The sequence below is a fragment of the Molothrus ater genome, chromosome 13 (genome assembly GCF_012460135.2).
Source record: "Molothrus ater isolate BHLD 08-10-18 breed brown headed cowbird chromosome 13, BPBGC_Mater_1.1, whole genome shotgun sequence".
Lineage (NCBI taxonomy): Eukaryota > Metazoa > Chordata > Aves > Passeriformes > Icteridae > Molothrus > Molothrus ater.
In genome coordinates, this window is record NC_050490.2 from 10,547,982 (window position 1) to 10,562,643 (window position 14,662).

Consider the following 14,662-nt stretch of genomic DNA (forward strand, 5'->3'; position numbering starts at 1 on the left):
TGTAGAAATAATGTTAAATATTGTGTCTGTTCAAGCCCCAGGGTAGGAGCCCTGGAGAGCAGAGCATAGGCTGGAAGAGTATTGAGCAAGGCAGTGCATGGATGATAAAGGCAGAACCAAAAATCATGTTGGAAGAAAGATACGGATTTTTTACAACTTTAAACAGAATAATTTGGATAAGATTGATTTTTGGTATGTCTGCTTTTTACATGGCAAAGTGAAATTATTTAAAGTGAACTTATGTGTAAAGTAGAGAAAATGCAGAATAGGCTAAGTGGAATATACTGAATATGAGTAGAGCTGGTTGCAAACATATTTCTTGCTGTAGACTGTTTCTGTTGAGATAGAGGTATTTTTGAAGATAAGTTTGTTGACTTTACCATGGAGAGCTTTTTCAGGGAAACCTATTCATGGTCTACTAGGAGCTAAGCCGTTTAGGTTTTAATTTTAGGATGGCTTTTCATCATATCACAATATGGATTTTGAGAAGCCAGAATTTGAAATTGTTTGGGATAATCTTGAAACACCCCTTCAGTAATTAAAGAATTCAAATATTTTTTAGGTGAATCACAAACTCTTCAGGTTGTAGTCTAAGGATCTGAATTCTTAACGTATGAAATATTGGAATTTTTGGTAAAATTGAATTTGTCCACTACAGGCTTAATGAAGAATATGCGTGCTTGATGACTCAAAGTAACCATACGATGCACTTCAGTACGCATTTTAGAGAAACATTTTAAAACGTGACTTTCGCCAAGCCAGGCTGCTGCTGAAGAGCCCTGCGTGGAAAAGAAATCCAGGTGTGTTGGAAGAAGCCGTCGGTCAGCTCCGGGTCGGGAGCGGGGGAGCCCTGCCGGGCAGAGCCGGGGCAGCCGAGCCGGGAGCGGGGGAGCCGAGCCGGGAGCGGGGGAGCCGAGCCGGGAGCAGGGGAGCGGGGGAGCCGAGCCGGGAGTGGCGCAGCCGAGCCGGCCCCGCCCGGCCCCGGGCGGGCGCTGCCCCCGGGCGGGGCGGGCCGGGCCGGGCAGTGCCGGGCAGGGCGCGCATAAAGCGGGGCCGGCCGGTCCCGTCCCGTCGTGTCCGGCTGGCGGCGATGCTGCGAGTGCGGTGCCTGCGCGGGGGCAGCCGGGGGGCCGAGGCAGCGCATTACATCGGCTCCAGGGTTGGTGCCGCGCGGATCCGGGGCCGGGGATGCTCCCGGGGCCGGGGATGCTCCCGGGGCCGGGGATGCTCCCGGGGCCGGGGATGCTCCCGGGGCCGGGGATGCTCCCGGGGCGGGTCCCGCCGCTCCCTTCGCCGGGCGCTCGGAGCCGGGACGGGACGGGAGGCTGAGGCTCACCCAGCATCCTCCCGCTCCAGTCTGCCAATGCCGTGTTCCGATCTCCTTACCCTTCTAAACTGAGTGTACCTAAAGGCAGAATTTCCTTTAAGCATCTGCGAGGCTGTAAATAAATTAGAATTGCTGTAACAAGACGTGTTTCTGTTAACACTTCAAATGATGTACATTGCTTTGGGATTATAGCGTTAAGGCTTTTGTGGGTTGAGCCATAGCTTTTAGTCTTTTGTAAGGGAAGCATAATTTTCGTTCTTATTTTTATTTTAAGCTTCGAGGAGCCTTTACAGGATGGGTGCAGCGAACTTTCCAGAGCACCCAGGCAGCAGCGGCCTCGCAGAACACCTGTGCTGCCGATGACAAGGCTGCCAGCCCTGTGCCCAAGGACTGTCTTGTTTGCTCATACAATGAATGGGACCCACTGGAAGAGGTCATCGTGGGAAGGGCTGAAAATGCTTGTGTCCCACCTTTTTCTGTGGAGGTTAAGGTAAACAACAAAAACTAACCTTAACTAGAAAATGTAGATTTCATATCTAAAATTTACTTAAGCTTTACAATGCATAAGGTGTGGTGCTTACTCTTGGGAATTCTTCTTTCAAGGTAGTTTTTTACACTTGTGAAACGTTACAGCATAGCCATATTAGTGAGGGATGTGCTTTTTTCTTCGGACTTTCAACTGAATTAGCTGTTTTAACAGAAGTCACAAGCAGAGACAACCTCTAATATATGTAATATAGCCCTGATTTTACCAAAGTACACACACAAACTTTTGAGATGATTGGACTGATGAAACTTTAATTTGGCTTGAAGCTAAGTAGGGTTACAATTTGAAAAAAAAGTGTTGTTTTCTACTTAATAGTCTGAGCAAGACTGAGCTCTGTAGCCGTAGACCAACAGGACTCTTGTGTCAGACAGCTCTTAAGTGGTTTACTGAAACTCCTGTGTCCTACAGTAAATAATTTGTGGAAATAGGTAGTCCACTGTTCTTTCACAGTTTTTCTGTGCCAAAAAACTGCATCAGCAACTGACATAAATCCATGATTCTTTGTTCTCTGGAATCTTGTATTTAAAAGAGTAATACTCAAATAATGGGCTTGCTCCAGATTTTTGTGTTCTTCACCTGGACTTTAAAATTGTTGAGTGTGTGTGTTACCTGCATTTGTGAGCATGTTCTTGAATCTCTCATTGTTACAGTACAGCACTACCTGCAGGGCAGCATGTAATCCATGGCTATCACAGCAAAATGAGCTGGCACATGGTTTCTACCCAAGAGACCTTAGTAAAAATTTAAAGGATAGCCTGACCAAGTTGACTCAGTTAAAAAAAAAAAAAAAAAGAATTTTTATCTGACATTGAAAGAATGGCAAACAAAGATACTGAAAATAAGTTTAAAGTGCTGCAAGTGGTTGTTTACGGAAAGTTTGAGATCTACTTGTATAGAAGATTTCTCTTCCCTTAGCCCTATATCTATATATAAATATATATTTCAGAATCTGTGTTATGTTTTTCAGTTATTCCAAAGATATCCTAACAGCTTCAGAGAAGGACGTGAATGAGGGTTAGCATTTCTAATATACAAGTGTGTGTATGTGCATTTATGTAGGACTGACAAAATGAATGTACAGAAAGAGTAAGGAAAAAAATATCTAACATTTTACATTGTGATATTAAATGAGGCAAAATTCAGTTTCTAAGCAGTGGTCAGGGGCTTGCTTTAGCACCAGAAAAAATATTTCAAGTGTGTCTAACTTGCTGAAGTGCCACATGCTATACAGGTTTTACTGCTATTAAGCCATAACTACTCACAATAGGTCAGAACTTCATTTTCTTGTGATATCAAAAGCCATGAGGAATGTCAAAGGATAGGATTGCCTCTGCAATTCAAATACCTCGACTTAGAGTTAAAGCATGATTTAAATTTGCTTTATGTCAATTGCCAAGTCCGCAACACGTAATGGGAACAGAGCCAGTTTGAGATGTAGTTCCCTCGAATTTTCTCTGCTTTTGTCTTAAATATTGCTGTAGAAACTGCAACAGTAACACTGGGAGGGTGTTGCTGAATAATCCAAGCAGTATTCCAGTCCTACCTCAACATTATTACTATTATTATTAATTAATAGATACATGATTGTTTAACTCTCCATGTGGCCAAGAGGTGAGGTGTGTCCTGTTCCTGCCCCTGTGAGCAGCAAAACCAGAGCTGATGGGTATCATGTGCTGTCTGCCCAGTGCATGAGGGGCACTATTTATGAAAAATGCAGCTTAAAACTGATGAATTCTACACTTATAAGGAAAATTCAAAGCTTTGGACCTGAGACACTCCAAAAAATGTATCTCAAATCATAGCAGTTTGGTAAATACTTGTGTTGAGATTGTGTTTTAAGATTGTATGTGTGTTTATTTGCTAAATATTTAAATGCAGGAAGTATGGCTGCATTCAGCACTCTTTTCTACTTTGAGACAAGGGTTTGGTATACTCAAGTGTTTTTGCTGTGATGTGTTTGGCATAAGAAGGAGGAAGGAAGGAATTGAATAAGGAGCCCTGCATCTCTGATGAATATTAATGAGCTGACACTTTATTGTATATCCTTTTCAGAGCTTGAAACAGGCTATGTAGAGGTAAATACAATATTTGAAAACTTGAAAAATCTTAACATTAATTAGGAAGATGTCCTGTTTGAATCAGCACTACAATGAAAAATCCCAAAATTGAGATGTATTCTGAAGCAGTTGAGTTAAGCAGTTGAAGTTTATAGCTTTGTATTCTGCAATGCTTTTCAGTACATTTTGTGAATAATAATGCATTTCTGGCTGGGGAATATTATTAACACAGATCCTTATATCTTGAGTAAGAAGATGAGATTATGTACATGTGTTAACTACTGAATAAGGCAAAAAGAATTTTGATCTGAATTTAGGTTTTAATAGCCTAAATTTATTAACTGTCTTTACCAGGTTAATGGTACATCTTTACAATGTTAATTATTTTCCATGACAAATGTTTAAAGTAAATACTTAATGATAGGGAACAATAATGCTGTTTCTTAAGAACAATCTTTCCTGAAATATTGTTTCTGAAAAGAAATAGTTTGTTTTAAGTGTTGTCTTTTCTGTGTCCCATCCATGGTCCTTTTTGAACATTCTGAACTGACTTGTATGTCTGTGACCAAAGGGGCCTGAAATGTCAACCCTAATTTGCTATGAAATACATGTCCCAGCCATTTACCCTTTTCCCAGTTATTTGGAAGGCAGGGAATATGAGTAGTGTTACAGTGCTAACCTTTACTCTGTTGTAACTTTAAGATTACACCATCCCATTAGTGCAACACAAGTGTGGTTCCTCAGGTCTGAAAAAAAGCAGAGAGGAGCTGCACTTCTTAGGGATTGATGATATTCACATACACCATGGCTGGCTCTGAAAATAACCAGCTTCAATCCACAGGAAGAATTTATCTCATTAGCAGAACATGTCTCCATAGGAATGCTGAGCACTTCATGTGATCTGCATGTGACTTCTGAACAGCTGGCAAGCTTGAGGTGCTCAAATTACCCAAGACCTCACTCACAGAAAAAGAACAAATTCCCTCAGGAAGGATGGGAAGAAGCTTCAGTACTGGAGGAGCAGGATGGCCATGCTGAGGCTCTCTGTGTAAATGTTAAGGCTGAATTTTCTTTCTTCTCCCTTACCTCTGTAGCATGAGGCAAATCTCCAGAAACAGCAGAGGGAACAGCCTGGATTGTTAAAGGGGATCAGGGATGCCTTCAGATGGATGGCCTTGCCTGCTCAGGGGCAGTGCTAGCACAAAGGAACATCATCACTCTGATTTTGGGGGAATGTTGTATTCTAGGAGGTGGTCAGGACTGCAGTGTTAGGAGACAACCTCTTATTTGGAAGGGCAGGTTCTTCTGTGTCCCCTTGCTGTCCCTCCAGCTTGCTGTCATTCCAGAAGGGCCCCATATGCACTTGCATCTCAGCTAACTCTGACATGACAGAGGAACATCAGACACATCAAACTGAAGCAGCATCATTTGTTTAGGTTATATGTCTGGTTTTACTTACCCATGAGAACTGGGACATTATTTTGAATTTGTTTTTTATTTAAGAAGGCTATTACAGCATTTCAGCAGAGGATTTAGGTCTGTAAATGTTGAACGTGCTTTAATCCAATCCTGGCAGGTGAATTTAGGATATTTTGCCTTTTCTGGACTGCTGCTGCACGTGGAGTATGGCTCCTTCTGCCAAACAAGTCATGTTACCTGTACTTGGGATGGCTTTAGAATTTCTGATGTCACCATTGTGACATTACTGAAGTGAGGTTGTAAGAAGGTGACTACAGATGTGTGCATTTTGCAGATGAGCTCAAGGTTGTTTTAATTTAAAAACATGTCTGATAGCCTTATTAAATAGAGAGTGTTTGCCATATTTGGTGTGTTTGCAAAAGTGTTCTGTAATAGGGACCAAATGGTCACTTGGCAACACTAGCCACTCAATACTTACTGAAGTGTAATGTAGTCAAAATATTGCAGGAACAGATAAAATGCACACTCCAACATATTAGGATCAAGAATAAGAATAAGAAACTTTAAACTTTAAGAATTGCATCTTATGCATCTGTTTTACTCCAAAATAACTGGTGCTTATTCTTTGTCACTTCATGTCCTTTTGTTCTAGGCAAACACATATGAAAAATATTGGGGATTTTACCAGAAATTTGGAGGCCAGGGTTTCCCCAAAGACCATTTAAAAAAAGCTATTGCTGAAATTGAAGAGATGTGCAATATTTTGAAGGGAGAAGGTGTTATTGTCAAGAGGCCTGATCCAATTGACTGGTCTGTGAAGTATAAAACACCTGATTTTGAGTCTACAGGTAAATGTTTTTCCATTATTGAAGGTTTTTTCTGTTTAGCTGTCATCTGAGACATTTTGGATGTTATCTAGTCTACCTTCCAGCTAGGAGCAGGATTATCACCAGCATTAAGTGAGGTCAGTGACTGTTTTCTGTAGCTAAGACTTGGAAGATCTCCAGGGATGGAGGTTCTGCCACCTGATTTGGTGATTGGTTTCAGTGCTGGGTGAATTTCCTGATGGAAGACCTTTGCCTGACACCCAGTCTGAACTTTCCACACCAGCACCTCTTGCCAGGTTCCCTCTCTATGTTGTCACTGCCACTGCCAAGAAGTGCTAATCTGTCATGGCCCTCAAAGTGGCTGTAGAATGTTTCTGCTTTGTCCCCTCCATGAAAGTCCAGTGCTCAAAGCCCCTCTGACCCTCTTGATAGATCTTTGTTGGATCCATCTTAAACTATGGAAGACAAAACATTTGGAGGCAACACTTTACCTGGAAGATCCTCACTAGTGTCAAGGAAATGTGAATGTCCCTTTACCTGCAGACATTACCCCATGTATGATTATCTGCAGTGAGAGCACACTGGCTCACCAAGCTTTGCATCAAGTCTAGTCCTCAGGCTTCTTTCATGTAAAATATATTTTAAATTTTTTCTAGTAGAATTCAAATTAATTGAGGAACAGATAATGTTAAGAAAAAATCTAATGGGACTGCTTTCTGCACTAGTGCTGTATTCCATCAAATTCCTCTTCTGTGCTATTATTTTTTAAAAGGATAGTATATGAAGAAATGCTGTTCACTTGGAAAATTTGCTGCCCATCATCACTTTTTAAAGTCATCTGGGTAATGCATAAGCCTTGGTCCAGTTAATTTTCATTAGCCAAATTATGAAGTGGAGGCTTGATGGTGGATGGCTTTAATCTAGCTGTGAATCTGTTATGAGTGGGGCTTTATAGCAAAAGTTCCATGTATTTTGAATGAAAAATATTACTTTGAAAAATTACTGAAGAATGTAAGGACCTGGCATTATGTGCTGGATTCCTCACATTGCTTAGAATTATTTTTGCCATTATTTTGGATAGAAATAATGGTAAAAAGAAAGAGAAAACTGCCTGAGCAGAAAGAGCTGAGAATTGTCTCATTAATGGCCACTTTCCTTTCAGGTATGTATGGTGCCATGCCAAGAGACATCCTGTTAGTGGTGGGAAATGAAATTATTGAAGCACCTATGGCTTGGCGTGCTCGGTTCTTTGAGTACAGGGCCTACAGACGACTAATCAAAGATTATTTCAACAGTGGTGCTAAGTGGACAACTGCCCCAAAACCCACCATGGCAGATGAACTCTATGATCAGGTACTGGCCTAAGTTTCCTTCAGAACTTCAGATCTCGTTATACAGAATTTTGTTGGTAGTTTCAACCTGATATTTAGGATTCACAAAATTGTGAGGGGGAAATGGCACAAAACAACTCTGGAGACTTTTTTCCTAGTGTATGCAAACATGCTGCAGCCTTTCCAGCTGAAACTCAGGGAGTGAAGTTAGAGAACAAGGAACAGGAAGTTGTGTCTATTAAATTCCTCAGCTTTGAATTGTTTTGGTTACTGGCTGTAACTGAGCATTACTAAAGAGGAAGGAATGCTAGAAAAACATCACAGAGATTACTTTTAAGAATAAAGATTCCCTGAGAATGTCCATATGTCCTGGCTGCATTGGGAAAGTGGAAAGTAGTATATATTTTGTTACAGTAAAAAACCCAACTGATAATCCTTATTTTGCATAATGATTGGTATTTTGAAAGTTACATAAAATAAATAGTGAAGGATCTAAACTGTATTTACCTTCCAAATATTTTAGTGAATGGTTTCTTAATTTTTTTCCTAATAATTTTGACTTGGACAATTTTGGTAGTTTCCTATACGCTCCCAAATGCATCAGGACCTTGGTGACAGCATTTACAATAAATGCAGTGAACTAGCTGTGAAATGATTGCAACTTTCTAGGAACAGTGTCATCAATGATACAAAGGAGACTTTGTTAAATAAAATTACCTTAGAGTCACCTTCAGTATTAGAAAACTTCTAGAGCCTGTAATTATTTATGTGGTATTTTTAATTTGTGCTGGATTTTTAGATCTCACTTGTTCTAAATTGCCTTGTTTAATTTTAAAATTATTTGTAATAATAAAGATCCATCTTCTAGCTTAAAGTTCTTCTCCATTCCAAAATGTGGAAAAGTAAGGAGTCCACATCTATTAGGAAATAGATTCCAGTCCAGTATTTTTGTCAGTGTGCAGTGATTTGTTGGACTGGTATTAAACTCCAATGGTAATGAGTACTTTTGATCTGGTTCTGAAGAGCAATTAATTTCTTGATATAACTCTTGTCTCTTATCTCATGACCTATTCTTGAATGTGCTTAAAGCCTTTCACTTTTATGTCCACATTTAGATTTTCTTTTCTATTCTAATAAGAAGTAACCAAAACCACCTCCAAGGAACACACTAGCTATCAATATTAACACATTTTCCTAATTTCAAATTATTCCCCACTAGCAAATTATTTGAGAACTTTCTTTTAACATCTCCAACCTAAAGTTATTGTTCTTTTCTCGACAACTAGAATTATCCAATCCACTCTGTTGAAGACAGGCATAAACTGGCTGCTCAGGGAAAATTTGTAACTACTGAATTTGAGCCATGCTTTGATGCTGCTGACTTCATTAGAGCTGGAAGAGATATCTTTGTACAAAGGAGCCAGGTAAACAAAGCTTTCTTTCAACAGTTTTGGTATCTGTCTTAGAGACTGGTGCTTTGTCTTTTAAAATTGCTGAGCAGCATTAAAATAAGAGAGTTGGCAAAAGAAATTGCTCTTCATAGAATGTTTGGCATACAGGATAGGACTGCCTTCCAGGTAAGGGGTTAGCTGAAGGCACAAAATTCTCTATTAAATTTGCTTTAGATATTTAAAGAAATAAAACCTTGGATAAAGTAAACTTGGATGCAGTTTATATTATAGCCTAGTAAAGCTTAATTTGTCCTGCTTTTCAGGTTACAAACTACATGGGTATTGAATGGATGAGGAGACACCTTGCACCAGACTACAGAGTGCATATTATATCCTTTAAGGATCCCAACCCTATGCACATTGATGCCACTTTTAATATCATTGGGCCTGGTCTTGTGCTCTCTAACCCAGACCGTCCCTGCCATCAGGTGAGTGTACAAAGGGGGTAAGTGCTTTGTGTCTAAAAACCACTCAGCTGAGTTCATTCCCTGCTGGGTAATTACTGTTCCACACATTCCACTGTGTGCTGCTTCCCAGGTCCATGGTGAAATATGATGGAAGTAATCTAATTTTTAATGATGTATCAAAGCAAGCACTTGGGATATACTACTTCTCAGAACCCTTCCACTGCTTAAATATTTTTATTGTATCCTAAGATAAATTGAAGGGCTTCTGCTGCTCAGATGAGAAATCTCCCTTTTTAGTCCTATTTTGGAAGCCTCTCCTTGGTGTTAATCGAACCAATGGCAGAAAGCTGGTAATTGCTCAGGCATTCCTCTCTGAATACCTTCTGAAAAAGGTAAAACCTGCTACTACACTGAGAAAAAGCTAATATTGCTGAGCAGCACAATGAATCAGAAATTAACTCTGTTACAGTTGTGTCACTGCCCTGCAGTGCTTGAGAGTTTTTGTGAGGATCCCCATGGTTCAGAAGCTGTACAAGCACCGGGGAATGGCTGAGCTGACCCTGAGTCAGGCACAGAGCTGGGTGCTGCCCACTCTGGAGCCATGCACAGAGCTCCTGAAAGCAGCATTGGCCTCTTCCAGCAAGTGCTTTCAATGCCAACGGGCTGATTGCATTACTGCCTCCTTCAGCATCCATTCTGAGAATATCATTTTTAAAACAATCTTATTTTTTCCTCCCCTTTTCCCTTCCACAGTTTTTCATAGTGTTACTTGGAACAGGATGTTCTTCTTGGTCTCCTTGTCTTAAACCCATGTTCTGGGACTTTTTTCAGGGAAAACTGCTGTCTGTGTCCATAGAAAAGATAAATGCAGCTTGCTTTCACAAAAACTGGTTTGGCCGTTCTGGGTGACGGGGAGCGGTGAGGGTGTGTGTGTGAATGGTGCCGATGAAAGGAGTTTTTTCTTGAATGGTGCTGATGAAAGGGAGATTTTCTTTAAAATCCTGACAGGCCGGGCTGGTTATTGAGGGTTCGGGATTGGGGCTCCACCTCGTGGTAACGCTGGAGCACTCGCCAATACTCTTCCAGCTATTCTGACAGTGAAGATGAAAAGTGTTTTCCTTCGCCAAATTATCCTCCTCTTAATTTTAACTTAATTGTGTAAAGCTTAGAGACACAAATTATTCCTTGGGACGCCCTTACACTCTTTTCTTTATTAAATGAACTGCATAATTATTTTCTTATAAAGTGTGAAGGAAAGGTAATTTTGTGTTATTTCTGATGGGCTTGTTTTTAGAAACATCAGTGTAACTCATGGCTTTTATAATCATATGGGAAGAAATACACAAAACCAAGATAGTTGAATATGTTTCAGTTGTTACCAATACATTTACTTTACAAGCTCCAAACTATAAATGCTACCTTTTGTCTTTAACATATCTAGCATATAAAAAACCAATAGAAATAAATGCTATTGGCATGCAAAATCTAAAAAGACTTTTGAAAAATGCTTGTATGAAAGCTGGGTTTGTAGATGAAGCCTGAAGGAGGGCCAGAATAGTGAACTGAGGGCAGGGGATGTCCTGCATATTGGATTATTCTGGGAAAATCTGGCATAGCTTGGAGGACATAATGTGATACTCTAAGAACTCTCTTGAGAATATATTTAAATTGCTCTTCCAGATTGAGCTCTTCAAGAAAGCTGGCTGGACTGTGATTCAACCCCCAGTGCCACTCATCCCAGATGGTACAGTCACCCTTCCTTTCCCAAGGATTCCAAGAGTACTCTTAAGGGTATTAATAAGGAGTAACACTGGTACAGTACAAGGTTTATTCTCCTGTTTTAGATCACCCTCTGTGGATGTCTTCTAAGTGGCTCTCCATGAATGTCCTAATGCTGGATGAGAAACGTGTGATGGTGGATGCCAATGAGACATCGATTCAGAAGATGTTTGAAAAGCTGGGTATGTCCTAACACACTTCTACATACACTTACAAGAAAATTATTGTGCTACCAGCCAGGGCAAATGGAGGTTTCACTCAAAGCAGACAGCACTGGAAAAAGTATTCAAACAGCTGGATTAGCAAGTAAGAATAATTCAGTGATTTTTCTCCTGAATACTCCAGTTGTAGAAATGTGGTCTTCTTTTGCCCCCTATGGCTTGCAGCACATAAAGGTATGAGTAGCAATTAAGTTATTGCTAGGATTTTCTTTGAATGAGCTTTTTAAATGTAAACTGTCCAGTTTGAGGTCAACATCTGTCTTGCAGAGGTTGAGTGCATTGCTGAATGATATAGAGCTGGGAATCCATCATTGCCAAAATTCTTTCAGATTTTTCTAGTTGCAAAGCCATTGTACTTTAAAATGTCAAATTAAGATTACTTAACCCAAGTATTTCTGCTCATTTATGGAGAATCTCAGTCCTGTGAGATGTAACTTCATGATACCATGGAATTCCTTCAGATATGCTGTGACAGGAGAAGTGTATTTGAACATAAATATGGAAGTCTTATTATGCACAGCTGCTCAGTCTTAGGTTGTTTTATCGCATGAGCAAAGAGTTGAGTATTTAAAAATACTTGAAAGTACTTAAAGAATGAGGCTATTAATGCTAATCATGACTTATCTTTCACCCTTGAACTTCACAGTCTATGTAAGTTCTAAATATTCTGACAGTTCAAAGTTCTGACTGCTCTGGTAGTCAGAAAGTTTGAAGGACTGAGATGGGTCTACTGGGAGCAAAAGTATTGCTGACCCAGGAGGTAGATTCTACTGAGCTGCTCCTGAGCTCCTGAAAGTGCTGAGAAGCAAAAAAGGCAAACTCTGTAGCAGAGAAGTTGTCTGATCCTTCTGTTGGGACTTTGAATTAGCTGAGCCACAGCTGAAACATCCATCAGAGCTGAAAAGAACAGGTAGGAAGCTTCACCTGGGTAGTGAGAGCCTCTTTTCCCTTTCAGAGAAAAGGGAGTCAGAGCTATCTACCTTGAATACTTCTTTTCTTGAGAGGGACTTAAAGGAGCACATTCAGTGTCTGAATCACAAATGCTTACACATATTTATGAAAATGTGTTCTGATCATATATTATAGCAGAGTTTCAGCTAATTCTTCACATACTGCAAAACCTAAATTTATCTTTTTAGTACTGGCACATTATAACATCTCAGACACTGGCTGTGCTCCAGGCCCTGTGTAATCCTGAGGGTATCACCAGAACAGACAAGCCAGATGTGTTCCTAGTTTGTTCTCTGCCTAGAATCTGGGAAAACAAATTCCTAACAAACTAGTAGCAAATACCTTCCACATCTACATCTAGCCATGTGATCTGACAGAGTATCATCTAATGTTCTGATCAGAGCTTGCCATGTGAAGTTGGGAATCCAATTTTAAAGCGTGCCTTGTATGTTTCTTCCAGGCATTTCTACAATCAAAGTGAACATTCGCCACGCCAATTCTCTGGGAGGCGGCTTCCACTGCTGGACGTGCGACATCCGCCGCCGTGGCACCCTGCAGTCCTACTTTGACTAGGAAAGAGCCCATAGCTAGCAATGGTTCAGCTTCTAAAGTAGGCATAGGAAATGAGCAAATCACTGTCACTCTTGTTAAAATGACTGCATGAGCTCTAGTGCTTGGTAAGTGGTGTCCTCATCATGGTCTGCGTAATGTTTTATTCTTAAATACCCTTCACTTTCAGTAGGATGATTGAAACTACTTCCATCAGCAATACAGGTTTTCTGGCTGCCTTTTTGAAAGACATCCTTCATCTGTGAAGCCTTTTCTTGTTGGCTTTGAATGTAAAAGCTTGACAGGATAGCTAAAAGGTCTTTTTAGAATAGCTTGGCCACTAATACTGGATATCTACCTCTGTCTAGTTACCTTATCAAATAGGCAGCTTGAAATGTGAAACTTGAGTAAACTTTTCTTATTCCTTTTAACCATTTCAACTTTCTAATATATTCATGTCTAGTGAAGTTGAAATAGATGCAACTGTATACATCTCTTAGGGAACCAAGTAATTTTATCATGTTTTTCATATCTAGCCATACAGATATTTACTGAGAATTTTCAGTATGATCTAACTTTTAAGACAGGTTCACTTACTTGCCATGTTCTTCTATATTTTCTTCTGATGCATGTCATGCACTTGAGTACTTTTTTATATTGCTTTTTGTATTGCTGAAATTGGGTTTTATTTAACTTTTAGGTGTACAAATGATAGCTAATATTCTGCTTGTACAGGTTTCACTCTGAGTTGTTTACATAACTTAAAAAGAGGCACAAAATAAAAACCCAACAATAACTCCCCCCCAACCTTAAGCTTCTGACATGTTACAACCCAGACTTCCTTCAGCTGTAGCAGATACAGAAATATGTATCAAACATGCCTGATGCTGTGGAGGAATTTCAGTTTTGATTCCTGAATATGTACTTTTTATGCTAATAAAGTTTTTTGCATTCTCAGTGTGTTGCCCTTCTGTTAATCTGTAAGTATGAAATGTCTGGACAAATACAAAATACACATGGAATTTTTTTCCCCTGTAAAACTGGTAACATCTTAAACTCTTGTACAATGCAAAAAAACTTTGTAGTGTTATTCATATACCATGTTCCTACTTCTGTTTTTCACAGAGGTATGACTGGTGGGGGAAAGTACCACTGATATTTCTTGCTACACTGTGGAGGAATCTGCTCTTACAACACAGTGTACCTTGACAGAAAAGATGTCAGGCAGAACATGCTCACATACAAGCTGTATGGCCATAATTTAGAGTTGGGTAGGGCTAAACAGGTCAAATATCAACAGTCTGGAATGCTTTGACATATGGAAAGAGGTAATTAGGCAGCTGCCAGCACTTAATGAGCACTTATCCATGGATCTCTTGACTGGTTTGGGAACAGATTTGTCTCTCTTAACATTCCAGTACTCACCTTTAAGGAGTTTTGAATGTTCACCTCATCTTTTTGGGGCATTGGATGCTGCAGTGACAAACCCAGTGTGATTAAAATTATGGCCTTGTCCCACGTGAGGCACTTGGAGAAAAGCATATTCTGGAAATGGCATGGAATGGGATGAGGGCTGGGTTGTTAGCAGCTTTGGGTGGGAGTGTCTCTGTGTAGCACTTAAGGCAACCCAGTTCTACCTGGGCTTTCCCTACAGCTGCAGGGAATGAGCTGGGAAAGGGTGGTGGTCACTGTGCCTTGGCTGCCTTGCAGCTGATTTTTAGGAGAGCATGAGCTGTTTTTGTAAAGTCATGCTTAACTTTCTTCTCCTCAAGTTCGGTGTCTCACCCACCCTGTTT

General features: G+C 40.2%; 1 protein-coding gene across 1 annotated transcript; it reads left to right on the plus strand.

Annotated features, from left to right (window-relative positions):
• Window positions 1-1,069: 1,069 nt before the first annotated feature.
• GATM (glycine amidinotransferase) lies at window positions 1,070-13,823 on the plus strand. Its single transcript, XM_036389929.1, has 9 exons — window positions 1,070-1,159; window positions 1,602-1,817; window positions 6,003-6,198; window positions 7,340-7,530; window positions 8,795-8,932; window positions 9,223-9,387; window positions 11,047-11,110; window positions 11,211-11,327; window positions 12,778-13,823. The coding sequence occupies exons 1-9, from the start codon at window positions 1,091-1,093 to the stop codon at window positions 12,888-12,890; spliced, it is 1,269 nt and encodes a 422-aa protein (XP_036245822.1). The 5' UTR covers window positions 1,070-1,090; the 3' UTR covers window positions 12,891-13,823.
• The last annotated feature ends 839 nt before the right edge of the window (window positions 13,824-14,662 follow it).